Raw genomic sequence first — 27965 nt, 5'->3', positions numbered from 1 at the left:
TGGTTCCAATTATTACTTTATTGTCCCGAAGTAGACCAGAGCATTAAACTTCATCTTCAGCCTCCAACAGGAAAACCTATTGAAGGACTCATTCAAAAATGCTCCGTCCCCACTACTGTAGTTAGTGTATCTAGGCCATCTTCCAAGATTCCTTCCATATGTAGTCTTAAGGGAACATTGCAGAAAGTACTGGTGCGTGCACAATGTAGGAAGGCTCCATTTGAGGTATTGTTTGTTCTTTGCACAATAATCTTTTAGGGATTAGCTTCACACTAGTGTCTCAAAGGGTTGCATATTGACTTGATGAAACACGGAAAAATCATCGCATACAAGTGTACAGTGTTGAACTGACTTCTGATGGTCAATGGAATGCAAGTCCTTAAGTTATGTCAGATAGTTCTGGTCTTCAGTCTGTCCTGCACCTAAATGGGAGCTTGATTTGTAACGGTTCTATTCTTAGTTCCTAACCGGCTGGTCTTAGTTAAGAATATTAACTTGTATCCTTGTTCTTAATAATTGACATTGAATTTCCACAAGGGTATCATGAACACTGAGGCTAATGTGGAGAACGGGAATTCTTGTAACTCAGGCAGAGAAGGAACTTTTTTTTTGTTTTTATGATAGCTGTTACCTTTGTGGTTCAATGTCACTGTCTGATTTCTTTAATGGGTTTGATTTCATATCAGATTGTGGCCAGCTCTCAAATTGGGGCAGTTTGAAGGAGAACAGAGGCAGATTTGAACTGGGGTGAGGCAGTGTTGGAATGGGGGTGGAATGTTTCAGCTAATTCTGGGGTGTGAGGGGGCTGGATTTCAGCCAGTGCTCCTGTTGGGGGTGAGGTGGTGGTGGTGGTAGAGTTCAGCTAGTGCTGGTTGGAGGTGCATATATTTCAGCCACTGCTGGAATGAGAAGTCAAATTGTAACCATTTAAATTCTGAGCTGGCGGAGGGGTTAGAGATTGAAAACTTTAGACGTTGTGTTCCTGTGAGGTGTGACTGTCGGGTATTTATGGACTGTGAGAATTGGAGGGAAGGGAGTTCCTCACCTCTCCACGGATGAATAATTAACATTTAATTTTTGTTTTCAGTTTACAGATCAGGAGTGTGGTTCTCCATTTGTGTTTATTTGCACCAATCCCCAGGAGCTGCTGGTGAAATTTCCAATTAAAGGACGACACAAGATCTGTAAGTGACTGGTTATAGAATAAAGTCAATGTTGAAGTTTGGCCCATTACGTGGCTTTAAAAACCTAAACACCTCAGAGTTTCCAGAGGGACTTTTTCGCAAAAGTTCATGTCCTTCTAATTAGAGTTTTTCTTGTATATTTTTGAATATTTTAGTTTAAGCACTTATAATACTAAGGGAACAGAGTGGGATAGATGACTGAACCCACTAGTCCTGCTCCCTCCTTTATACCCTTTAATAGATCTCCCTCTTTCTAATTAATTTTAAAATTTCCATCCTTGTTTCCAAGTCCTTCATTGGCCTTGCCTCTCCCTATCTGTGTAATCTCCTCCAGCCCCACAACCCTCCGATATCTCGATATCTGTACTCCTCCATAAGAACATAAGATCTAGGAGCAGGAGTAAGCAATTCAGCCCCTCCATTCAATACAATCATGGCTGATCTCATCTTGGCTTCAACTCCACTTTCCTGCCCATTCTCCATAACCCTTCAACCCATTTCTAATTAAAATCTATCTCCTCCTTAAATTTACCCAATGTCCTGGCATCCACCGCACTCTGGGGTAGTGAATTCCATAGATTCACCACCCTTTGAGAGAGGTATTTTCTCCTCATCTCTGTTTTAAATCTGCTACCCTGACCTCTCGTTCTAGATTGCCCCATCCTCTCTATGTCTACTTTGTCAATCCCCCTTAATCATCTTATATACCTAAATTAGATCTCCTTTCAGTCTTCTAAACTCCAGAGAGTAAAAGTCTAAACTGCTCAATCTCTCTTCATAAGGCAAGCACCCCATCTCTGGAATCAATTTAGTGAACCTGCTCTGAACTGCTTCCAATGCAACTACATCCTTTCTCAAGTAAGGGGACCAAAACTGTACGCAATACTCCAGGTGCGGTCTCACCAATGCCTTGTACAGTTTGAGCAACAGTTCCCTACTTTTATACTCTATTCCTTTAGCAATAAATGCCAAAATTCCATTTGCCTTCCTTATCACCTGCTGTACCTGCAAACTAGTTTTCTGCGATTCATGCTTGAGGGCACCGAAGCACTCTGAAGTTTCTCTCCATTTAGTTATAATTTGCCTTTCTATTCTTCCAACCAAAATGGATAACTTCACACTTAACCACATTAAAATCCATCTGCCAAATTTTGGCCCATTTATCTAATCTATCCATATCCATTTGTAGATTTCTTATTTCTTTATTGCAACTTATTGTCCCACCTATTTTAGTGTCATCTGAAAATTTGGCTATAGTACCTTCTATCCCTGCATCCAAGTCATTAATATAGATTGTAAATAGTTGGGACCTGATGACCAAACCCTGTGGCACCCCATGAGTTTACATCTTGCCAACCAGAAAAAGACCCATTTATTCCAGCTGTGTTTTCTGTTGGTTAGCCAATCCTCTATCCAAGCTAATAAATTGCCCCTAACCCCATGTGAACTTACCTTGTGTATTAACCTTTTGTGCGGCACCTTATCAAATGCCTTCTGGAAGTCCAGATAAACTACATCTACAGGATCCCCATTATCCACTTTGCTTGTTACAGCTTCGAAGAACTCTAGCAAATTAGTCTAACACGATAAAGCCATGCTGACTCTGATGGATTGCATTTTGACATTCTAAATGTCCTGTTATTACTTCCTTAATAATGGATTCGAACAATTTCCCAACGACAGATGTTAAACTAACTGGTCTACAGTTTCCTACTTTCTGCCTCCCTCCCTTTTTTGAATAAGGGTGTTACATTAGCTTTTTTCCAATCCACTGGAACCTTTCCGGTATCCAGAGAATTTTGGAATACTATAACCAATGGATCCAGTATCTCCACTGGCACTTCCTTTAAGACCCTAGGATGTAGGCCATCAGGCCCTGGGGACTTGTCTGCCTTCAACCCCAATAGTTTGCTCAGTACTTTTTCCCTAGTGATGATTGTTCTAGGTTACTCCCTTTCTATAACCTCTGCATTACCTGGTACTATTGGGATGGTTCTCGTGTCCTCCACTGTGAAAACTGAAGCGAAATACTGATTTAGTGTCTCTGCCATTTCTGTGTTCCCTTCTATTAACTCCCCAGTCTCATCCTCCAACGGACCAACATTCACTTTAGCTACTCTCTTCCCTTTTATGTACTTATAGAAGTTTTTGCTATCCGTTTTATATTTTGTGCTAGTTTTCTTTCATAATTTACCTTTTCTCTTTTTATTACTTTTTTAGTAACCCTTTGTTGATCTTTAAAAGTTTCCCAATCTTCCAGCCTGCCACTGGCCTTTGCAGTATGCAAAGTTTTTTATCTTTGTTATCCTTAATTTCATTGCTTAGCCATGGATGTTTTTTCCCCCTCTTAGAATCTTTCTCCCTCTCTGGAATATATTTTAGTTGGGATAAATTGAATATCACCTTTAAACATCTGCCACTGCTCGTCAACTGTCCTACCATGTAGTCTTCCTGCCCAGTCCACTAGGGCCAAATCTATCCTCATGCCTATATAATTACCTTTGTTTCACTCCAGAACGCTCGTGTGGGACTCTAGCTTCTCGCCCTCAAACTGAATTTGAAATTCTAGCATGCCATGATCACTTTTCCTTAGAGGATCCTTAACAATTAGATCATTTATTAATCCCACCTCATTACACAACACCAAATCTAGAATAGTCTGCTCCCTGGTTGGTTTCACAACATATTGCTCCAAAAAAAACAATCTCATACATTCAATGAACTCTTCCTGGAGGCTGCCGTTGCCAATATGACTAATCCAGTCTATATGTATATTAAAATCACCCATGATTATTGTCATACCTTTCTTACAAGCCCCCAGTATTTCCTGGTTTATACTGTGCCCCACTGCAGAACTACTGTTTGGGAACCTCTTGATTACTCCTACCTGTGACTTCTTTCCCTTGCTATTTCTTATTTCTACCCAGACTGATTCTACGCCTTGATCTCCAGTGCCTATATCGTTTCTCACTAAAGCACTGATATCTTCCTTCACTAACAAAGCTACACCACCTCCTTTTCCTTCCTGTCTATCCTTCCGAAATACTGAGTACCCTTGGATATTCAATTCCCAAACCTGGTTTCCCTGCAACCATGTCTCAGTATTCGCCACTAAATCATACCCATTTGTCTCTATTTGCGCTGTTAACTCATTTATTTTATTCTGAATGCTTCGTGCATTCACATACAAAGCCTTTAAATTTGTTCTATTATTAAATTTCCCTACTCTTGTATGATTCCTTGGTGCAATATGAAGTTTGCACGTTCTGTCCCTTCCTTTATTTTCTGGTAACAATCAGCCTCACCACTAACCTGCACTCCTACCATCTCCTTTAACTTCCTGTTTTTCCATGCAACTGAACCCTCTGCCCCCCACACCCCCCGCCACTATTTTATTTAAAGCCCTATCTACAACCCTAGTTATGCGATTCGCCAGGACTCTGGTCCCAGCATGATTCAGGTGGAGCCCGTCCTATCGGAACAGCTCCATCCTTCCCCAGTACTGGTGCCAATGTCCCACGAATTCGAACCCATTTCTCCCACACCAATCTTTGAGCCACGCATTTACCTTTTTAATCTTATTGACCGTTTGCCAATTTGCTTGTGGCTCAGGTAGTAATCTGGAGATTATTACCTTTTTGGTTCTGCTTTTTAATTCAGCCTCTAGCTACTCATATTCCCTCAGTAGAACCTCTAACCTCGTTCTACCTATATCATTGGAGGACCACGACAACTGGATATTTCCCCTCCCACTCCCAAGTTCTGGCCTCTTGAGCATCCCTGAATGAATTGCTCCACCATTGGTAGCGTGCCTTCAGCTGCTTGGACCCTAAGCTTTGGAATTCGCTCCCTATACGTAAAGGGGAGCCATTAGATGTAGTATACTTGGATTTCCAAAAGGATTTTCAATAAGGTGCCACACAAAAGGTTAGTACACAAGATAAGGGGCTCATAGAGTTGGCGGTAATATATTAGCCCAGATGGGATAATATATTGTGAAGCAGGGAGTAGGGATAATTGGGGCATTTTCAGTTGGCAGGCAAGTGGAGTGTGGCAAGGATCAAGTGCTGGGGCCTCAGCTATTTACAGTCTATATTGATAACTTAGAGTAATGTATCCATGTTTGCTGATGATGCAAAGCTAGGTGGGAATGTAAGCTATGAAGGGGACACAAAAAGAGGCTGCAAAATGGAATATACAGGTTAAGTGAGTGGACAATAAGGTGAGAGATGGAGTACAAAGTGGGGAAGTGTGAGGTTATTTCACTTTGGTAGTAAAAGTAGAATATTTTTTAAAAGGCGTGAAACTTCTAAATGTTGTTCAGAGAGACTTGGGTGTGCTCATACAAGGAACACAAAGTTAGTATGCAGGTACAGCAAGCAATTTAAGAAGGCAAATGGCATGTTGGCCTTGCCTTTATTGGATTGAAGAAGAAAGAAGTTTTGCTACAATTGTATAGGGCATGGGTGAGGCTACACTGAGTACTGTGTGCAGTTTTGATCTCCATATCTAAGGAAGGATATACTTGCATTGGAGATGGTGCAGAAAAGGTTGACTAGATTGGTTCATGTGATGAGAGGGAGGTCCTATGATGAGAGACTGAGCAAATTGGGCTGATCTCTGGAGTTTAGAAGAATGAGAGGTGATCTCACTGAAACATATAAGATTCTGAAGGGGCTTGACAGGATAGACGTCAAGAGGTGGTTTCCCCTGTCTGGGGAACTGGAACATGGGGGCACAGTCTCAGGATAAGAGGTCAATAATTTCGGACAAGCCAGGGCCCCTGTGCAGCCAACCTCCACCACTGGGGCCTCAGTACAAACCCTTATGCATTTGTGGAGAGACACAAACAATGCTGCAGATTACCGGGGAATGTCCCTTCTACAGACTAAGTGGTGGACAAATCACCTTAAACTCAGCAAATGAGGAGGATATTGCTTGGCTCCAGCGATTTGCATTCGCTCAATAGTTTAGGACTTAGATGAGAAGTTTCTTCACTTTTTGTTGTGAATCTTTGGAAGTCAATCTGGGAGGGTTGTGGATGCACCATCGTTAAGTATATGTAAGGCTGGTCTCTCAAAATCAAGAAAAATGGGAGCAGGTGTGAAAGTGGAGTTGAGGCAGAACATGAGCTGTGATCGTATTCAATGGTGGAGCAGGCTCGAGGGGCCGTGTGGTCTATTCCTTCTCCTGTTTTTATGTTCTTGCATTCTTAAATGCTCCGTCTCTCTACCTTTCTTTCCTCCGTTAAGACACTCTTTGGCAAAGCTTCTGACCATATGCCTAATGCCTCCTTTTGCAGCTTGGTGTCAAATTTTGCTTTAAAACACTCCTGTGAAGTGCCTTGGGAAGTTTAATTATGTTAAAGGTGTTATATGTAATATAAGTTGTTGTTGTAACTTCCTTTCTAACTAATTTCTGGACTCTGCTTTAATGATGATTTGTGACTGAGGATTCCAGGTTGTAACTGCCCTATGTGTTAAGAACTATTCCTCCTCTCCCCTTTAATTCTTTTTATGTTAAATTTTTATTCCCTTGTTACAATCTCACCAATTAGCGCAAACAGTTGATTTAGACTTACTGTTACAAGCAGGTGAGAAAGAGGTCTAGGGTTCCCTTTCAGCCTTCACCTGGTCTTATTGTAGCAGGGTTTTATTTTTAAAGAGTATTTTTAGCACCCCTCGGTGAATCCTTGTTTACTGCTTTTCAATTATAAGGCAAACAAACAAGTACAAATGGGTTTTCTTCGGTTTAAAGAAGAAAAGTTGAAATTTATTAAACTTGAACTTCAACTCTAATTCGGTTGACTCCTACAGATACACGACGTGCCCACTCTAGCATGCATACACGATACATACATGCAAATAGAGCTCGAAAAGAGCAGAAGAAAAATAAAATGGAGAAGTTTGAGGTAATCTCTGAAGAGTTTTTGTTACAATTCTTCGAGCTCACTGTAGAGTGCTTTTTGTTGGGTCCCAGTATTCTTCTTAAACCTTGTTCACTGTAGGAGACTTTTCTCTCTTGGGGTTCATGTGTCTTCAGTGGATTCAGAGGCTTGTGAGAAAGAGATGGGAGCAGACAAGAGAGATCTTAGTTCAGGAGCAAACAGACTTTGAGTTCAAAATGTTTGTACAATTCAGAAAACCCCAGGTTGCCAAGCAGATTAGTCATGTGACTAACTAGTCTGACCACATCTTGGATTGTATCACCTTAGCAGTCTCTGGAATAAAGCCTGGCTTGGCTATAAAATTAAAACCCGACCCGGGCCCGACCCGACAACAGCCAGTCCAAGCCTGAGTCCTTGAATTTTTTTAAAATGCCTGAACCTGACACGTGTATTCGGGTTTGGTCGTAGCCAGGCTTTAGAGTGATTTGAGTACAGGTGACAGTTGTTGATGTACCGGTGTTCAATTAACATCATAAAGTTTGAAAAAAATAACAACCACTGATTTCAAACAGATGAAGGTGCTGCAACCCTGAACATTCGCAAGAAAAAAAGTATCCACTTCAGGAAATCATGCAATGTAACAAACAAGCTTTTGAACTGTATCAAGTTCTGATGTCATTAACAAAAAAAAAATCTCCGCCGAGAACTCGGGTTGGGAAGTTTAATCTCCCTATTTCCAGATAGTTTTAAATCCTTGGGTCAAGTATAGATTAAAGCAAGAGCTGAGTTGATGTTTCTGTACTTGGTGCAGTTACTGGTATTTTCCCTGGGCTTGTCAGTTTCTCCCGGACTTGATAGATTTCAGAGTGTAAGGGGTTTGGTTAATTTCACGCGGGTGTTTTATGTCGCAACTTGTAGCTGTTTCTTTCCCCTCCATTTCCCCCCCACTCTTTTCACCTCTGATTTCTGTTTGTCCTGATTTCAGTCCACGTCTAACCCGACCCGAGCCTGAATTTTGGACCCGGAAGAGAGACCCGACTCGACCCAAACCTGACACATGTTGTTGAGTTCCGTCGGGTTCCGGTTGGGTAGCCATGCTGTACTCTGGAATGCTCCTCTTAAACACAATACCTGATGATCAAGGTCCATTGTGGGTTGAATATATCAGGAAATGGCCCCTTGTCCTTCCAATCACCATCTGTTAAGATGCAAATGTCTTTTCCAGCCATGGCTGATCTGTTTAACAAGTCCTTTCTTCACTACAGTATCAGTTTATAATCAATGTTCATGACCAGATTAGTGCTTCATTCTTGGCATGACACTTACCTTCTCGTAACTCTTCATTCTTGGGTTACACTTAACAGTAGGAGAGAGCTGAATACTTGCACAGATATTCGCCTTTAATAAAAAGAGATGTGCAATTATATAGCTTCTTTCACAATCTCAAAATGTCCCAAAGCTCTTTACAGTTGATGAAGTACTTTTGAAATGTAGTCACTGTTGTAAAGTAGGAATTGTAGCAGCCAATTTGTACACAGCACAGTCCCGCAAACAGCACTGTAATAATCACAGAATAGTAGAGCACAGAAGGAGGCCATTCAGCCTAAAGAATCTGGGTTGGTTCTTTCCATTAGTCCCATTCCCCTGCTCTTTACCCATATCCCTGCACTTTTTTTCTCCAAGTATTTATCCAGTTCCTTTTGGAAGGATTCAGTAAGGCTACTGAATCTGTTTCCTCCAACTTATCAGGGAGTGCATTCCAAATCCTAACTTGCTGCATAAAAAAATAAGTGTCTGTGCTTTTCACTTCTGACTCTTTTGCCAATTACCTTAAATCTGTATCCTCTGGTTACTGATTCTTTTGCCAGTGGGAATAGATGTACCTTGTATATAGAATCTATATGCACAAATATTGTCTGCTCATTCATTAGTTGAAAATTATAAGTGTAATATTTTAATTCGATAGGGATGAGATGTTCTGTTCCACTGCTACTTTAATGCAGAATACAAACACTTGCCCATGTCCATGTAATGGTTTTGTGTGCAATGTACTACAATCACCAAACAGCTGGAAGGTACATTTTTAGAAAATGGTTATGTGGGCTGTTTGTCTTTGTGGGCCATATAGGAATGTGCCACTTAACTTTATGGTGGGGGGGCGTTGTGAAACCACATATGTATAAAACAAAATGAGGGAGAAAGGAGTTGAGTTATTCTTTGGGTGAGATAAAGTAAGGTGGACGGAGATTTGTGTGCAGCAATAACACCGGCATTGACCTGCTGGAGCAAATGGGTTGTTTCTTTTCTCACATTCTCTGGTGCACAGAGATTTGGAAGAGACAGATACCACTATTGTAGGAAATAGTGAAGTATTGAGTAGGGTTAGAGTAAGAGGGAATGTAATAAGGTCCAAATTAGGTTTACTGTGCGTGTATGTAAATACACGGAGTGTGGTAAATAAGATTGGTGAGCTGCAGGCGCATATAGCCATGTGGAATTATGATGTCTTGGCGATAATGGAGAGCTGGCTCAAATAAGGGCAGGACCGGGCACTAGTTATTCCTGGATATAAGGTGTTCAGGAAACAAAGGAGGAGGGGTAACATTATTTATTCAGGAGAACATTACACGGCTGGAGAGAGAGGATGTCCTCGAGGGGTCAAGGACAGAATCTATTTTGTTAGAGCTCAGAAACAATAGAAGTACTGTTCCTTTTCTGGGTGTATTTATAGGTCACCAACTAGACGGAAAGGTACAGACGAACAAATTTGCAATGAAATTATAGGAAGGTGCTAGAATAGTTATAATGGGTGACTTTAATTATCCTAATATAGACTGGGATAGTAATAGTGCAAAGGGCAGAGGGGGAAAGAATTTCTCAACGTGTGTTCAGGAGAATTTTCTCCAGTATGTTTCCATAGGAATTAGGAGCAGGAGTAGGCCACTTGGCCCTTCGAGCCTGCTCCGCCATTCAATAAATTAATGGCTGAACTGATTACTCCACATTTCCACCTACCCCTGATAACCTTCCACCCCCTTGCTTATCAAGGACCTATCTACTTCTGCCTTAAAAATATTCAAAGACTCTGCTTCTGCTGCTTTTTGAGGAAGAGAATTCCAAAGACTCATGACACTCTGACAGAAAAAATTTCTCCTCATCTTAAATGGGCAATGCCTTATTTATAAACAGTGATCCCAGTTCTAGATTCTCCCACAAGGGGAAACATCCTTTCCACATCCACCCTGTCAAGACCCCTCAGGATCTTATATGTTTCAATCAAGTCGCCTCTTACTCTTCCAGTCCAACGAGGAAGGAGGCATTGCTGGGGAATGCCTCAGCATCTGGAGAATGAGGAGGGTTAAGTGGATCAAGTGTTAGTAGGAGAGCATGTAGGGTACAGTGATCATGGTATCATAAGGTTTAGGTTGGCTATGGAAAAGGGCAAGGAGCAATCTAGAGTCAAAATAATTAATTGGGGGCCGGGGTGGGTGCAATTTCAATGAGTTGAGAATGGATCTGGCCCAGGTAAATTTGAAATCAAAGATTGGCAGGCAAAACTGTAATTGAACAAAGAACGATCTTTTATAGAGGAGATAGTTTGGGTACAGTCAAGGTACATTCCCACAAGGGGGAAAAGTAGGGCAAACAAATCCAGAGCTCCCTGGATGAAAGAGATAAAGAGTAAGATGAAGCAGTAAAAGGGTGCATATGACATGTCACGTGGATAATACAATTGAGAAACGGGCTGAATATAGAAGGTTCAGAGGGGAAGTGAAGAAACAAATAAGAGAAGCAAAGAGACTGGCAATTAACATGAAAGGGAATCCAAAAGTCTTCTCTAGATATATCATGAGTAAAAGAATAGTAAAAGGAGGAATAGAGCCGAGTAGGGATCTAAAAGGGAATTTACGTGTGGAGGCAGAGGGCATGACTGAGGTATTAAATGAGTACTTTGCATCTGTCTTTACCAAGGAAGAAGATGCTGCCCGTCATAGTGAAAAAGGAGCTAGTTGAGGCTCTGAATGTGATAAAAATTGATCAGGAGGAGGTATTAGATAAGCCAGCTGTACTTAAAGTTGATAAGTTACCAGGACTGGATGAGATGCTTCCAAGGATACTGAGAGAAGTAAGAGTGGAAATTGTGAATGCACAGGCCATAATCTTCCAATGCTCCTGAGATACAAGGGTGGTGCCAGAGGACTGGAGAATTGCAAATGTTACACCATTGTTCAAAAAAGGGTGTAAGGATAAGCCCAGCAATTAATTACAAGTCAATCAGTTTAACCTCGGTGGTGGAAAAATGTTTAGAAATGATAATTCGAGACAAAATGAACAATCCCTTGGACAAATGTGGGTTAAGTAAGGAAAGTCAGCATGAATTTGTCAAGGGCAAATTGTGTTTAATTAACTTGCTTGAGTTTTTTGATTAGAAACAAAGAGGGTATTGCTGTTTATGTGGTGTACATGGACTTCCAAAAGGCATTTGGTGAAGTGCCATATAACAGGCTTGTCAGCAGAGTTAGAGTTCATAAATTGAATAGCAGCATGAATACACAATTGGCTGAGTGACAGGAAACAGAGTAGTGGTGAACAGTTGTATTTTTGGACTGAAGATAGGTATATGCTGGGGTTTCCCAGGGGTCAGCGTTAGGACCCCTGCTTTTTTTGATTATATGTTGATGACCTAGACTTGGGTGTATAAGGCACAATTTCAAAATTTGCAGATTACATAAAACTTGGAAGTAATGTGAACTGTGAGGAGGATATTGATAAACTTCAAGAGGACATAGACAGGCTGGTGGGATGGGTGAACAAGTGGCAGATGAAGTTTAATGCAGAGAAATGCGAAGTGATTAATTTTGATAGGAAGATCAAGGAAAGGCAATATAAAATAAAGGATACAATTCTAAAGGGTGTGCAGGAGCAGACGGAGCTGGGGGTACATGTGCACAAATCATTGAAGGTGGCAGGGCAGGTTAGTAAAGCACATGGGATCCTGGGTTTTATAATGGCGTAGAGTACAGAAGCAAAGAAATCATGATAAACTTGTATAAAATACTGATTCGGCCTCAGCTGGAGTATTGTGTCCAGTTTTGGGCTCCACACTTTAGGAAGGATACTAAGGCATTCGAGAGGACGTGGGAAAGAATCACAAGAATGGTTGCAGGAATGAGGAACTTTAATTACATGGATAGATTGGAGAAGCTTGGGCTGTTCTCCTTGGAGAAGAGAAGATTAAGAGGAGATTTGGTAGAGGTGTTCAAAATCATGAGGGGTCTGAACAGAGTAGAGAGAAATTGTTCCTGTTGGCGGATGGATCGAGAACCCGAGGATACCGATTTCAAGTGATGGACAAAAGAAGCAACAGCAACAAGAGGAAAAACATTTATGAGCAGCGAGTGGTTAGGATCTGGAATGCACTGCCTAAGAGTGTGGCGGAGGCAGATTCAATTGAGGCCTTCAAAAGAGAATTGGACAATTATTTGAAGAGAAAAAAAATTGAAGGGCTACAGGGAAAAGGTGGAAGAGTGGGACTAGGTTAGTTACTCTTACAGAGAGCTGGCACAGGCATGATGGGACGAATAGCCTCTTTTTGTGCTCTAACCATTGATTGTGTAATTTTCCCATTCATTTTTTAAAATCTTAATTGCTGATGTTGAGTACCGGTTTAGCATTCATTGGGTTTTTTTGTGCTTGGAGGTTGCCAAAGAAGAAAATCTAGTGAATACGATTGAGTTGCACGGGCTGAATTTCCAGGGCTCCGGTGCTGCACGTGGCCCATGGCTTGGTGTTTGAACATCCCAGCATTAGATACTCACCAGTGGAATGAAAGCAATGTCAAGACTTTGCCACAGCAAGTAGAAAAATACGAGCAATGGCCAAGGAATTGAATGAGAAATATCCTAAGCCACTCTAATGCATCTCTTATCCAAATTAAGAGCATGGTGGAAGCCTATGAGAAGGCTTCTCAGCCTATCTGAAATTTCATATGTCATGAGATTTAAAGGTAATGTGAGATAAAATACCTCTTTAAAAACAAAAATAATTTCTGTGCCAATCTGTTGCTCACTGCACAATAAAAGATCATCATGTAGCCTGAACGTATGGAATGATGACCCCAGTTACCATCTCTGGAAATGGGAGTCCCTTCAGTTTTGAACAGTTTATTCATATGCCATACCCTCATAAAATTGTCCTTAAAGCAGTTACATGCAATTACTGGGTCTAATGAGTAGCCCATAACAACAATGAACGTAGCATGGAAATATTTATCAACAGTTTGACTTCATTATACTGTATTCCATGCAATGCAAGCTGACCTTAAAATCTTTGAACTTGACTGGAACTGGAACTTTAAAATTTGGCAGCAAGTCCAAGTAAGTTTATAACTCATTACAATTTACAGCCCTAGAAGTTAAATGGGATGCAGTAATGATATATCTAAGAGAAGTCATTTGAAGGTGGAACAGATGATGGGGACAATAATTACTCCATTATGAATCTCTCAACAGTAATGTTGTTATGTTCAAAACATAAGCAGAACAGGATTGAGGAAGGCAATTCAGTCTGACCAGTTTGCTTTGACTCCAAGCTTATTTTTAAATTATTCCATCACCATCATGTTCCCGCATAAAGCCTGTATTTTTCCAGTCCCTTCCTAATCAAGAGTGGGTCAAAATCCTCCTTCAAAAGTTCAGCAGATTCTGCTCAGTGGCCTTTTTATTCCTGGGCTGTACTGCTTTCAAAGTGGAAGTAAACTGCACCAAAGCTGTGATTTTCGAGGCTTATAATCAACATGTCTGTTTGAGCACTGCTTTAGACTGTAATGGAGTGGACCAAGAAACTTTGTAAACTTTCTTTCAGATGAGACGTATGCCATCAAATGGGCATAAAAAGTCCCAGTGCACTATTTGACAAAGAGCAATGTGTTCTCCCATATCCTGGCCAACATTACTCCCTCAGTCAACAGCACAAAGCAATGATTATCTGGTCGTTCATTTGAGTTGCTGCTTATGGGACCTTTCTCTGTGCAAATTGACCATATTGTTTGCCTACGTTAGAACAGTGATTTTACTTTAAAAACAAAGTCCTTTTGGATTCTCTTAAAAATGTGATGAGGTGTTGTCAAAATACAAATATGTGAATTTTTTGGTCTAAATTCTTAGATGCAGATTTCCTTTTTCTTCCTGTTCCCTCTTCCACCTTGTGTTGAAGTTCTTGGCCTCTGTGTTGCACTTCTTTGTGCTTTGCTTAAAATGGAAAAATCTTTGGCACAAACCTATGTTTTAGCAATCCAATGACATGATGTAATACACTTTCTGAAATAATCCTGTTTCCTATACACTTCTCAAGTGCACGCACTGGAAAAGTGTATGTCAAAAATGCTGGCATATAATCTGTTTAAGGGACTGTGAAATGATCTAATGTTTGTACTTTGAAGGCACACAACAGAAGTTGCCCACTTGGCTTTTCAAGATTCTGTTGACTTCCCTGACCATGCTGCAGTTCTGAGCTTAAGCTATTGTCAATTAAATGTTACAATGTTTTGAAGTTTGCACCTAATCAGGCACCATATGTCCTCCTGCCAAGTGTGTGCATCCCTGGTGATGGTGGGTGCAGTGTGGCAAGTGACTCATGTATTTCATAGCACACGTTGGCAATCTTCTCTGCACATCCACATGTCACGCAGAGGAATGATAAACTCAAAGTGCCCTTTTGAGTTTTTAAAAACAGCATGCCAGAGAGCAAAAACTACCTTTTGTGTTTCAGTGCTGACCCTTTATTGTAACAGAATCTTTATCTTTTGACATCATATAGATGCAAAAGGAAAAAAGACTCAATTTTACTTATATCTTGTCTTTCACAATGTCCCAAAGTGCCTCGCAGCCAACTAAGTACTTTTTGCAAGAATAACCAATGTAAGGGAACACAACAACTTGTACTGCATGAGAAGAGAGTGCTGATTGGTTGGCAAATGAACTCTGGTAGAGGCATTGCCATGGAGAATGTACCAGTTTACAGTGACCGACAGTTAACTGCCAAGCTTTGTTTGAAATTTAAACCAGGCAGCTTGACTCTGCTCAAGGCATTGCCTTGAGGAATGAACCAGTGAATGGCTGTCATTTATTTTGTTCAGCTGAAACAGGCGCAATGTGTGTACATATTCTTTCTGTCTGCAAAGAACAGGGCCCTGTGTATTAATATATGTAGCTTCCAGTACGCGTAATTGCGCAACACTGTGAGCCCTACTGACAATCTTAAATTGGTTGTCAGCGTAATTCTTCGCACACTATTATTTAGCAAATATTGTCCAAGCGCGGAATCATATCTAATGTTGGACACTGTTCTGAGTTTTGCAAGCACGGGCTGGTTGGGTACCTACCCGTTGCGAACAGCAGAAGGGACATGTTTGATACGATCTGCCAGTCTTTGGGACGTATGGCATATATACCTAGCATCACACTGGCATTGAAATTCATATATCACATTACTGATTTGTGTGATTGGCAGGATGTCTTTTTGGCTTGACGGCAGCATCCTGTTAGTGGTGAACTGGTTTAAATTTCAAACAAAGCTTGGCAGTTAATGGTCAGTCATCGTAAACTGGTGCATTCTCCATGGCAACGCCTCTACCAGAGTTCACTTGCCAACCAATCAGCGCTCTCTTCTCATGCAGTATAAGTTGTTGTTTTCCCTTACATTGGGTGTTCTTGTGGATTGTCCTGATGAGTGCAAGAAGAAAAGTTTTGACAGCATGTCTCTATTTTCAGCAATGCTCAAGTTCTGTACTACTAAACGACAATTTAAGTACTTTTTGTAGTTATAGTTGTGGTGTAAGAAACGTGGCAGCCAATTTATGCACAGCAAGCTCCCACAAGCAGCAATTAAATAACTGACAAAATAATTCTGTTCCAAGTGTTTAATTGCAGGTTAAATATTGGCCAGGACAACAGTGAGAACTCCTACTCCTCTTTGAATATTGCCTTAGATAATTCCTTGCAACTCAAAGCAGCCCAACTGGTCTGTGCTGGTGTTCATGCTATACATAAGCCTCCTCCCACCCTACTTCAACACACCCTATTAGCATGTTCCTCTCCCTCATGTACTTACCTAGCTTCCCCTTAAATACGTTTATGCTATTTACCTCAAGCACTCTGCGGGTAGAAAGATACTTTTCATTTCAGACACAATCAGCTGCAGGTATTCCCAGAGCTAATACAGCTTCCTTTTTTGATGCACTGTAAAACTCCCTTTAACCTGCCCAATAAAATTCAATGTCAGAAGAACATCCCCTCCTTACACCGCAGTAGCAGTTTCCATCACCAAACCAATTATCGTATAGTGTCTTTGAAACAGGTTGTCATTCATCCTGAATTGGGAACAGCTTTGTTCTGGGGGTGGAGTGGGGTAGGGGGGGCGCACAAAGAATTCTATTGAAACTGCCCAAACTCAATTCACATTGCCCTTAAAGATGGAGAGTGGTGATTGTCAAACCATTATTATGGGCTGCATTTGAACCCAGATCCTAAAGATGAAAGGCAATTGCCTGACCACTGCACCTCCTACTTAAATATCTGCAACCAGCATGACTTTGTCAGCTGTCATGTACTTCCTCCAATTGAGAGTTAGATTGTTAATCTGCTCCTGCCAAATGATTGTAGCCTTGTCCCTGAGACCATCTACCCTCCTGAGCTACTTGTTCAGGCTAAACTGGTTATGCAAGACACACAAGTCGAGGTGCGCGTTCTTGGTGTCCTGTTCTTTCCCGAATTGCAGATTACTTCAGTTGAGGTGCAAAGGCATAGTGTAGTGCTACTCATACTGTTCTTTACCAAAGTATGAGTGTTCGTGGTTTAAATGAAGGATGAGTTCAGTTTAAATGACCTTCCAAGTGAAATGTCTGCAGTTATTGGGTATTAGTCACTCTAAATTACTCAGTCCACAATGTGTTTACTATTGGGTGAGTTAGGATGAGAGCCAGCCTGTTTGTGCTACTTCTGCAGTCAGCCATGGTCTAGTGATAGAACCCTCACCTGAGTCCTAAGGTTGTGGGTTCAAGTTCCACTCTAGAGACTTGCGCATATAATCCAGACTGACACTCCCAGTGCACTACTGAGAAAATTCTGCGTTTGGATGAGACATTAAACCGAGGCCCTGTCTGCCCCCTCAGGTGGAGGTAAAACATCCCGTGGCCTTATTTCAAAGAGGAGCTGAAGCGTTCTCCCTGGTGTCCTGGCAATTATTTGTCCTTCATCAAGCATCTAAAAACAGATTATCTGGTCATTATCTTCATTGCTGTTTGTGGGTTTGCTTTGTAAATCGGCTACTGTGTTTTCTGCATTACAACAGTGGCGACACTTTAAAAAGTACTTCATTGTCTATAAAAGTGCTTTGAAATGTTCAGAGGACTTAAAAGGTGCTATATAAATACAAGTATTTTTTTCCTGAAAGCAGAGTATCTCTGCCAGTATTCAGTTAAAAGCAAGCTCTCTCTTCTGCAGTAAGAAGCGACAAGAATGTTACTACTATATTGTTAGCTGCCTTTAATTTGCTGCACTGTTGTGTTAGAGCCACAGGTTCCCAGCATGCAAGGCTTGTGCAGTCGGCCTTGGCGTCAACTTGCCTAATCCACTAAGGCTGGTGGGAGGAAAGACCCAGCAATAGGAGACAAGTGCCTTTCACTTTGTACGGTATCCGAATGTCGGGAGCCATTAGTAGCTTATGTTGTCTAATGTCAGTCATTGGGAAGATGCTAGAAAATATTATTAAATAAGTATTAACAACACTTCAGCATAGTATGATTAGAATAGGTCAGCATAGATTTACTAAAGGGAAATCCTGTTCGACAAATTTATTTGAATTTTTTGAGGATGTTACTAGTAGGGTGGATAAAGGGGAACCAGTAGATGTAGTATACCTGGATCTCCAAAAGGCATTCGATAAGGTGTCACATAAAAGATTAATAAACATTGGAGTTGGGGGTAATATATTAGCATGGATAGAGAATTGGTTAACAGACAGGAAGCAGAGAGTGGCATAAATGGGGCGTTTTCAAGTTGGCAGCACCCCATCAGCCTCCATATCCAAAGGATCATCCTCTGCCTTTTCCGCCACCTCCAGCGTGATGCCACTACCAAACTCATCTTCCCTTCCCTTCCCCTGTCAGCATTCCGAAGGGATCGTTCCCTCTGCAACACCCTGGTCCACTCCTCCATTACCCCCACCACCTCGTCCCCTTCCCACAGAACCTTCCCCTGCAGTCGCAGGAGGTGTAATTCCTGCTCATTTACCTCCTCTCTCCTCACTATCCCAGGCCCCAAACACTCCTCTCAGGTGAGGCAGCAATTTACTTGTACTTCTTTCAATGTAGTATACTGTATTCGCTACTCACGATGTGGTCTCCTCTACATTGGGGAGATCAAACGCAGACTGGGTGACGGCTTTGCAAAACACCTCCGCTCAGTCTGAAAGCATGACCCCGAGCTTCCGGTTGATTGCCATTTCAACACTCCCCCGCTCTCATCTCTGTCCTGGGATTGCTGCAGTGTTCCAGTGAACATCAACGCAAGCTCAAGGAACAGCATCTCATTTACCAATTAGGCACACTACAGCTTGCTGGACTGAACATTGAGTTCAATAATTTCAGAGCATGACAGCCCCCCATTTTACTTTCTTTTTTAGTTGTTTTTTTTGTGTGTTTGTTTTATTTTATCTTAGTTTGTTCAGTTTGCTTACCTACTGTTTTTTTCATTTTTGTACTTGTTGCTGTTCAGTTTTCAGTCCATTAACACCCTATCTGTACTAATGCTTTGTCTTTCAACACAACATTAACATATTGTTTGCCTATGCTCCATAACCTTCTGGTCAGTTATTCTCTGTGACCTTGTCCTATCTACAACTCCTTTGTTATCTCTTGCCCCACCCCAGCTTTACTTACTTAAAACCTTTCACATTTCTAATATTTGCCAGTTCTGAAGAAGGGTCATTGACCTGAAACGTTAACTCTGCTTCTCTCTCCACAGATGCTGCCAGACCTGCTGAGTATTTCCAGCATTTCTTGTTTTTATTTCTGATTTCCAGCATCCGCAGTATTTTGCTTTTATTTTAGTGAATAGTGGGGTGCTGCAAGGATCAGTGCTGGGGCCTCAGCTATTTACACTCTATATGAATATTTTGGATGAAGAGACAGAGTAATGTATCTAGGTTTGCTGATGGTACAAAGCTCGATGGAAAGGTAAGCTATGGGGAGGACGTAGAGAGGCTGCAAAGAGATAGAGACAGGTTAAGTGAGTGGGCAACAAGGTGGCAAATAGAGTATAATGTAGGGAAGTGGGAAGTTGTTCACTTTGGTTGTAAAAAGTGGAAAAGCAGAATTTTTTTTTTAAAGGTGTGAAACTGTTAAGTGTTGATGTTCAGAGAGACTTTGGTGTACACGTGCAAGGAACACAAAGTTAACATGCATGTGCAGCAGGCTATTAGGAAGGCAAATGGCATGTTGGCCTTTACTGCAAGGGAACTGGAGTACAGGAATAAAGAAGTCTTACTAAAATTGTACAGGTCTTTGGTAAGACTGCACCTGGAATACTGCGTGCAGTTTTGGTCTCCACATTTAAGAAAGGATATACTTTCACTGGAGGCAGTGCAGCGAAGATTTACCAAATTGGTTCCTGGGATGACGGGGTTGCCCTATGATGAGAGGCTGAGTAAATTAGGCCTATATTCTCTGGAGGGGACCTAATTGAGACACACAAGATTCTGAAAGGGCTTGATTGGGTAGAAGATGAGAGATTGTTTCTGCTGGTCGGGGAATCTAGAACGCAGGGGCATAGCCTCAGGATAAGGGGCCAATCATTCAGGACTGAAATGAGAAATTACTACACTCAAAGGGTTGTGAATCTTTGGAATTCTCTACCCCAGAGGGTTGTGGATGCTCCATCGTTTGAATACGTTTAAGGCCAGGATAGATAAATCTTTGGTCTTGCAGGGAATTCAGGGATATGGGCAGCGGGCAGGAAAGTGGAGTTGAAGCCCAAGCTCAGCCATGATTGTATTGAATGGCAGAGCAGGCTCGATGGGCCATTATGGTCTACTTCTGCTCCTATTTCTTGTGTTCTTGTGACATTGCAGCTATTGTTGAATTGGTGGTTGTATGAAAGGGCTGTTGTGAAGCACAAACTTGGTGGAAGTTTGCTTATGTTGGATTGGGGATTTGCATATGCAAGTTTCCTGCATGTCAGCGGAGAGCAGGCTCGGCTTCCACCTTCTCAGCCACAGATGGACTTGGCCCGAGGGCACCAGCTGGATTGGAAAGACAGCGTTGGATGTATTTTTAGCAGAGGTTGTATGGCCCTTTTAAATTGAGTGCAGTGTTACTGAGAAGATTTTCTATTTGGGCAGCTTAACACATTGCTGCATAATCTGGAGGCTGCTGCTGTAGAGAGCAAAAGAATTGGCAGATGTTTTGCAAGAAATAACTGGCTCATTCGATGGAAAGTATGTCATGAGAAAGATTTGCATTTGTCCTTTTAATTATGCCAGTCTTTTATCTGAGATGTAAATACAGGCGAATCATGTATGTCTTGGTTGGCATGACAACACAAAGGCGCGTAGACCCAGACTGGCGCAGAGCCAGAGTGGTTGTTTGAATGCTGATGGAATCCAAAACAAAATGCATCTTGAGGAAGATTTACTTGCATAGTGTCATGAGAAAGATTTGCATACATCTCTTTTCTGTATATAGATTTTGTTCTATAAAGGACGTTTTGATTTCTGGGGTTGGGGGTGGGGAGGGAACGGTTCCTTCGTGATTGCAGTTCGAGCTATATGAAAGCAGTAATGGTAACGATCCAACTACTAATTGCGTGCTAATATAAAACCGCCTCGTCTCTAATGCGGTTAAGTGAGCTGTAAGAGATCCGATCCGGCATAGCCAATGTAAAACACAGCATTTGTGCAATTGACATCAAATCTTTCCAGTGAATCCACTCATAATGGGATGGGCCTGCACAGAGGGGTCAGTAATTGACAACCCTCACGTCTCCGAGAGAGGCAAGGCAGCATGTAATTACAGCGTGCTGGCGGGCTGTTTTGTGAGTTCGATATTAAGAGCAGCTGCTGTGCTTGGTCATTCAATGCCAATGATTGCCAGGTGCCCCATTTTACGATGTGATAATTGATGTTTAGGTAAGCTGCCAGGGAGAGTATGTAGCACAGAAACTCACTTTGAAAATGTATTTTTGTCTGCCTGACTTTTTCCGAACAAGAAAGCTGCCTGTAATAACTCCCCCCACGCCCAGCCCATGTGCTCAAGAGAGTGGAATTGCTGCAGTGCAGATCAGGAGCAGGTGCTACCGGAACTAATAACTTAAAGCCATATTTGGGCATTGAGACCGAGGGCAACGCTTGCCTTCTGTATGTGCCAAAGATCCCATTGTGCTGTGTCAAGGCAATATTTTTGCTCTCTGGTTCAACACGATTATTATTTTGGAGGAAGAAGGTTGCATTAAAAAAAAAACAAAGTCCTTTTACTTAAGATATTTTCTTCTCTGTTAGCTGGAATAAAAAGGAGTGGAAGTTCTGCTACTGTTGTATAAAGCTCTGGTTAGACAGCATCTGGAATATGTGTTCAGTTCTGGACACCACACTTCAGGATAGCAATAATGGCCTTGCAGGGGATGCAACAAAGATTCACCAGAATGATGCCAGGGCTAAAAGGGTTAAATTATGAGGACAGGTTGTGTAGATTAGTCTTTTATTTTGTTGATTTTATAAGATTAAGGGCTGATCTAATTGAGATGATTAAAGGAGTTGTTCGGGTAGATAGAGAGAAACTATTTCATCCGATGTCCAGAACAAGGAGCATAACCTTTATAATTAGAGCTAGGCCATTTAGGAGTGGTGTCAGGAAATATTTCTTCAAGGGTAGTGGAAATCTGGAAAACCCTCCCCGATCTTCGTGTGTCATGTGTTGTGGGCGTGAGTTTGCATCCTACCAAACTGTGGTGCCGCTTATCAAAGCTCCACTGCAGGTGTGGCCAAATATTCAGAGCCAAAAAAAATTGGTAACCTGACATGGGTTTGTCACAGAAGGGAGTTGAGTTTTGCCATAGCAAGGAAATAAATTGTTGCTGAAGAATAAATGTGGTCTGCAAGTAGAGGGAGCCTTCCATTCGCCAAGGGTAAGGTTGGGAAAGGATGAAGGACGAGAGTAGGTTAGAGAGGCACACAAAGCTGGTCATGACATCCCAGAGCACTGCACAGAATGGCTGGTTTAGAGATAAATGGTGGAAGCTGACCCTACTGCATTTACTCTGTTTGGTGGGGGGATGGGGGGGGAGCGGCGGGTGCGGGCGATGTTGAGGGCTTATTTCCAAACCTCACTCCATTCTCTTCCTGTTATCTTGTGACCCTCAACCCCCAGGCTCACTTCAGGCTTTCTTTTGAGTCTGTCAATGTGGAGGTGAGTCGCACTGTATTGTTACAGCCTACCTTTCTCTGAGGAATTTTAGCTTTTTTGGGATCTCTCTGCACTTAAGAACATTAAACAAAATGAATTCCAAGAATCAGTCATGCGACTTCATTCACAGAATGTCATCATTCCTAAGGCTTCCTCAACAGAGCAGACTAACTGATGTGTGACTGATTGCCTAGAATTATAATAGACCACAAATGGATCCTTTCACTCAACACATCTTGTTTATTTTAAAAATTCCATGTATTGTCACAATTTTGCTTTGCAAGCACAAGAAAATAATTCTGCTTAAGCTGTTCTCACTTTGGTGATGTACTTGAATGCATGTCTGTACATGTAGAGGATGCTGAAGTGGTGTGGCATGTGGGAAATGAATGTATAGTCCCATGCATTGGTAGAGTTGATGCTAACCATTCCCCACTTCCTCATGCAACTAGCCATTTGCTAATCACAGCTAATGGGAAGTGGTGATCCGTGACCCATGCTTGCCATTTCCTCCATGAAGGAAAGGGTATGGATGGGGGGAGATCTGTCGTGACGTCAGCCATGGATTTGTTTTGCTCCCTCCATGGCAACAGGTTCTCCCCAAGGTGCAGGTAGTATGGTCAAAGAGGCAAGAATAATAGAAAGAAAGAGAGGGAAGTTACTACCTTACCAAAGGAAAAGCAAGAAATAAATTGGAGGTGTTTGTTGACATGTGGCTAATGCAGCTCCAACCAATAGTTTCAGATGTGAGGCTCATTAGCATCACAATTCCTGTCTTTTTAAAAAGATTTTTTCTGGGGGTGCGTGGTTTCATTTACCCCATTTATGTTTGTGTCTTGATTCCTTTCCTCTCTCGAGGTCTGCTCGATGAAGTGAGGGGAGCAACAGCCCAGCTAGCTTTCAGGCCCGGCCACCACCTGTTCCTCCAATAATTGATGTCCAGCCAGTAAACACCACTTCTCCTCTGGCCGCTGCCCACCACTGCCTTCTCTGCCCGCTGCCGCATCCTCCAAGTGACACTATAGATTGAAAATTGAGTGACGCCGCACTTGAACCTACCCGTCCCCTTAGTGACAGCATTGCTGCATCCGCATTCGGGCCCACAGTGCTCATTCTTGGGGTCATCGTTTAATTGTAAAGCCTCAGAATTTTTAAGAGAAGTTTGTTTTCCAAATTTTCTCAGAGTAAGTTTATAAGGTCAAAACTTTTTTTATTTATTTGTTTTGTGAGTAAATTTTGATTTAACACTGGGAAATGGAACACTTTCCCACTTATGGGTGCTCCTAGTATAGTGTTTTTTTTAGAGCATTCTTTTTCCTCCGCCCCATCCTTTGACTTACTGGCTGTCCTGTGCTTCCCTGAACCAGGTTGTCCAGATTTATGCTGGTGGGCTTACCCACTTTGAACCATGTAGTCCACTTTCTAACCAGTTAAGCTGGATGGCTTTAAACTTGGATCCCAGGTGAAACGTTGCTCTGTAATCCACTGGAGCACCCAGGATCAGACCTGTGTAAAGTTTTCTCCTAATTTAGTTGTTAGTTAAAGTTGTTGCAATGAGGGAAATCTAAGTGTTGGAGAGAGTGTACCTCAAACCCTTAACTGGAAAGGTGTGTTCAGTGGATTGAAAACCTTTCAATTACTGAAGATACAATTTTGCTTTTCCTTAATCCTCTGGGGTAGAACCAAAATAAAAGCAAAATACTGCGGATGCTGGAAATCTGAAATAAAAACCCGAAACGCTGGAAATACTCAGCAGGTCTGGCAGCATCTGTGGAGAGAGAAGCAGAGTTAACGTTTCAGGTCAGTGACCCTTCATCAGAACTATATCCTGTTGAGTTTCCCATCTCTGTCTCTGGACAATTAATACCTTACACACAGCTGCTCGCTGATCCCTGACAGATTGGGTCCAGCTCACCTGAAGTTCTTGTAACAGTCTTGTAAACTCCTTCCTTTTTTTTAAAAAAAAGATTGAAAATTGGGATGTGTCTATTTCTAGATTGCTATTGCTCACAAACACTATTTTAAAATTGGAATTGCACCAGTCATAAATAGCAGGGGAGGAGTCCTGACGTTAGCCTCTGAACAAATTGGTAGTTCTTGCAGCAACTGAACTTGTCGAACAGTGGAACCCCGTTGTGCCAGAGTGACTTTGAATGTGATTCATGTATAAAAACGGTGTTAGCTGGTCTAGTTGGTGTATCATGGACGAGTCAGGCTTATGAATACAGAAGAAAAAAAATTGCACACTTCCTTGTGTGCAGCAATATTTAGAATAAAACAAATGAGCCATATTAGAGTGAGAATTTGTTTATAATTTTCAGTCAGTTCAGTAATCCTGCAGTGTGGTGCAGTTCCATTTAAAGTCAATTGCCTTATTTATTTCACTGGAACTGTAAAATGCCATTTCCTTTGAGGTTGCCACAGTCAGTCCAATGTAGACCTGCCAGGGACAGGCTCCTCTTTATTTTAAAGATTTGTTGCCTTGGCTTTGTGTCCAGTGATCAAAATCCATTTGTGTTATTTGGATCAGGGAGTAGTTCCATTGTCTCCTCCAGGCAACTGTCTCTTAGAATGCAAATGTTTCCAGCCACTGCTGTGATCTCTTGAAACAAGTCATCTTTTCAGTCCAGCAACAGTTTTAAACTCATGTTTCATATGACAAAATTAATATGCCTCATTCTCGGCAGGTGGGGTTTTCATGACAGATGGAATACTCTGCACTTGCCTGGATAGGTGCAGCTCCAACAACACAAGAAGCTCAACACCATCCAGGACAAAGCAACCCAGTTGACTGGCACCCCATCCACAACCCTGAACATTAACTGCCTTCACCACTGATGCACAGTGGCTGCAGTGTGTACAATCTACAAGATGCACTGCAGCAACTCATTAAGACTCTTTCAACAGCACCTTCAAACCCACGACTTCTACCTTCTAGAAGGACGAGGGCAGCAGGTGCATGGGAAGACCACCATCTGCAGGTTTTCCTCCAAGCGCACACCATCCTGCCTTGGAACTATATCGCTGCTCCTTCACTGTCGCTCGTTCAAAATTCTGGAACTCCCTTCCTAATAGCAGTGTGGGTGTACCTCCACCCCAAGGACTGCAGCCATTCAAGAAGGCAGCTCATGACCACCTTCTCAAAGGCAATTAGGGATGGGCAATAAATGCTGGTCTAGCCAATGACTCCCACATCCCATGAGCGAATAAAAAAAAAACTCTGCCACATCTTAAAATTGCACCAATGAGCACAGTGTTCTTGCAAAGCACATTGAAGCTTACCTTAGCCACTGGGAACAGCACTGAGGGGAGAAGGTTTTCTTTTACCTCTGCTATATGGAGGATAAGGCAAACTGAGGATCATAGAGGGCATTCAGCCCACCCTATCTGAGCTTGCTCTTTGAAAGAGCTGTCCAACTAGTTCCACTTCCCCCCGCCACCCCCCCCCCCAACCCCATAGCCCTGCAAATTCTTACTTCCGCGTATATATCCAAATTCCTTTTGAAAGTTTTATTATTAAGCCTAATTCCACCACCCTTTCAGACAGTCCATTCCAAATCATAACTCAGTGCATTAAAAAAAAAATCCCCTCTTCACCACCCACCCGCCAGTCCCGGTTCTTTTACTAATGATCTTAAATCTCTTTACTGACCCTCCAACCAGTGGGAACACGTTCTCTCTATTGACGCTATCAAAACGCTTCATAATTTGGACTACCTCTAACAAATCTCCCCCCTGTAAGGAGAAAAATCACAGCTTCTCCAGTCTCTCTGCATTGCCCCTATTTTCATGGTTATTAAGAGAGATGATGGAACCAATTTTGAATTGTTTTGCAACAATTTGTCATTCTGGAATAAGTAGTAAATTAGCTTGAATTAAATGAGTTGGACCTCGGTACAAGCAAGGTTCTTTCTTTCAGATTATTTTTGTTTGCCTGTTTTCCACGTGTGTTACCAGCTACATGTGGCTGCTGCATTACCTGACAGTGGTGGTGGCGGTGGCGTAGTGGTATTATCACTGGACGAGTGACCCAGGGTATTGATCTGGAGACATGGGTTCGAATCCCAGCAAAGCAGAAGGTGGAATTTGAATTTAATTAATAAATCTGGAATTAAAAAGCTAGTCTAATGATGGTCATGAAACCATTGTCGATTGTTGTAAAAACCCATCGGGTTCACTCATGTCCTTTTAGAGAAGGAAATCTGCTGTCCTTACCTGGTCTGGCCAACATGTGACTCCAGACCCACAGCAATGTGGTTAACTCTTACATACCCTTGAAATGGCCCAGCAAGCCACTCAGTTGTATAACCGCTACGAGGTCAATAAAAAGGAATGAAACTGGACGGACCAACGACCTGGGCACCGGAAACGACAACGGCAATCCCAGCCCTGTTGACCCTGCAAAGTCCTCCTTACAAGCGTCTGGGAGCTTGTGCCAAAGTTGGGAGAGCTGTCCCACAGACTAGTCAAGCAACAGCCTGACATAGTCATACTCACGGAATCAGACCTTGCAGACAATGTCCCAGACACTGCAATCACTATCCCTGGGTATGTGTTGTCCCACCGGCAGGACAGACGCAGCAGAGGTGGCGGGACAGTGGTCTACAGTAGGGAGGGAGTTGCCCTGGGAGTCCTCAACATCGACTCCGGACCCCATGAAGTCTCATGGCATCAGGTCAAACATGGGCAAGGTAAACTCTTACTGATTACCACTTACCGCCCTCCCTCAGCTGATGAGACAGTACTCCTCCATGTTGAACACCATTTGGAGGAAGCACTGAGGGTGGCAAGGGCACAAAATGTACTCTGGGTGGGGGACTTCAATGTCCATCACCAAGAGTGGCTCGGTAGCACCACTACTGACCGAGCTGGCCGAGTCCTAAAGGACATAGCTGCTAGACTGGGTCTGCGGCAGGTGGTGGGGGAGCCAACACAAGGGAAAAACATACTTGACCTTGTCCTCACCAATCTGCCTGCCGCAGATGCTTCTGTCCATGACTGTATTGGTAGGAGTGACCACCGCACAGTCCTTGTGGAGACGAAGTCCCACCTTCACATTGAGGATACTGTCCATCGTGTTGTGTAGCAATGTCACCGTGCTAAATAGGATAGATTTCGAACAGATCTAGCAATGCAAAACTGGGCATCCATGACGTGCTGTAGGCCATCAGCAGCAGCAGCAGAATTGTACTCAACCACAATCTGTAACCTCATGGCCCAGCATATCCCCCACTCTACCATTACCATCAAGCCAGGAGACCAACGCTGGTTCAATGAAGAGTGCAGGAGGGCATGCCAGGAGCAGCACCAGGCATACCTCAAAATGAGGTGTCAACCTGGTGAAGCAGCAACCCAGGACTACTTGCATGCCAAACTGTGTAAGCAGCATGTGATAGACAGAGCTAAGCGATCCCATAACCAATGGCTCAGATCTAAG

At 42.4% G+C, this 27965-nt stretch overlaps 1 protein-coding gene across 2 annotated transcripts in view; it reads left to right on the top strand.

Moving 5' to 3' along the window:
- The window catches only part of trip4 (thyroid hormone receptor interactor 4), a 126651-nt gene that overhangs the window by 88922 nt on the left and 9764 nt on the right, over positions 1-27965 (top strand). The window contains exons 12-13 of one of the 2 annotated variants that reach the window (XM_068015344.1): positions 1088-1184; positions 12772-12911. In XM_068015344.1, the coding sequence (XP_067871445.1) occupies positions 1088-1184; positions 12772-12806 (132 nt within the window). In that variant the 3' untranslated portion in view covers positions 12807-12911. Of the gene's footprint in view, positions 1-1087; positions 1185-12771; positions 12912-27965 lie in introns of those variants that run through there. The other variant, XM_068015343.1, reaches the window with a different exon arrangement.

Source organism: Heterodontus francisci, chromosome 35, assembly GCF_036365525.1.
Source record: "Heterodontus francisci isolate sHetFra1 chromosome 35, sHetFra1.hap1, whole genome shotgun sequence".
In the NCBI taxonomy this organism is placed as follows: Eukaryota; Metazoa; Chordata; class Chondrichthyes; order Heterodontiformes; family Heterodontidae; genus Heterodontus; species Heterodontus francisci.
Note: the sequence above shows the minus strand (reverse complement) of the source record. Positions and strands in the feature narration are given on the sequence as shown.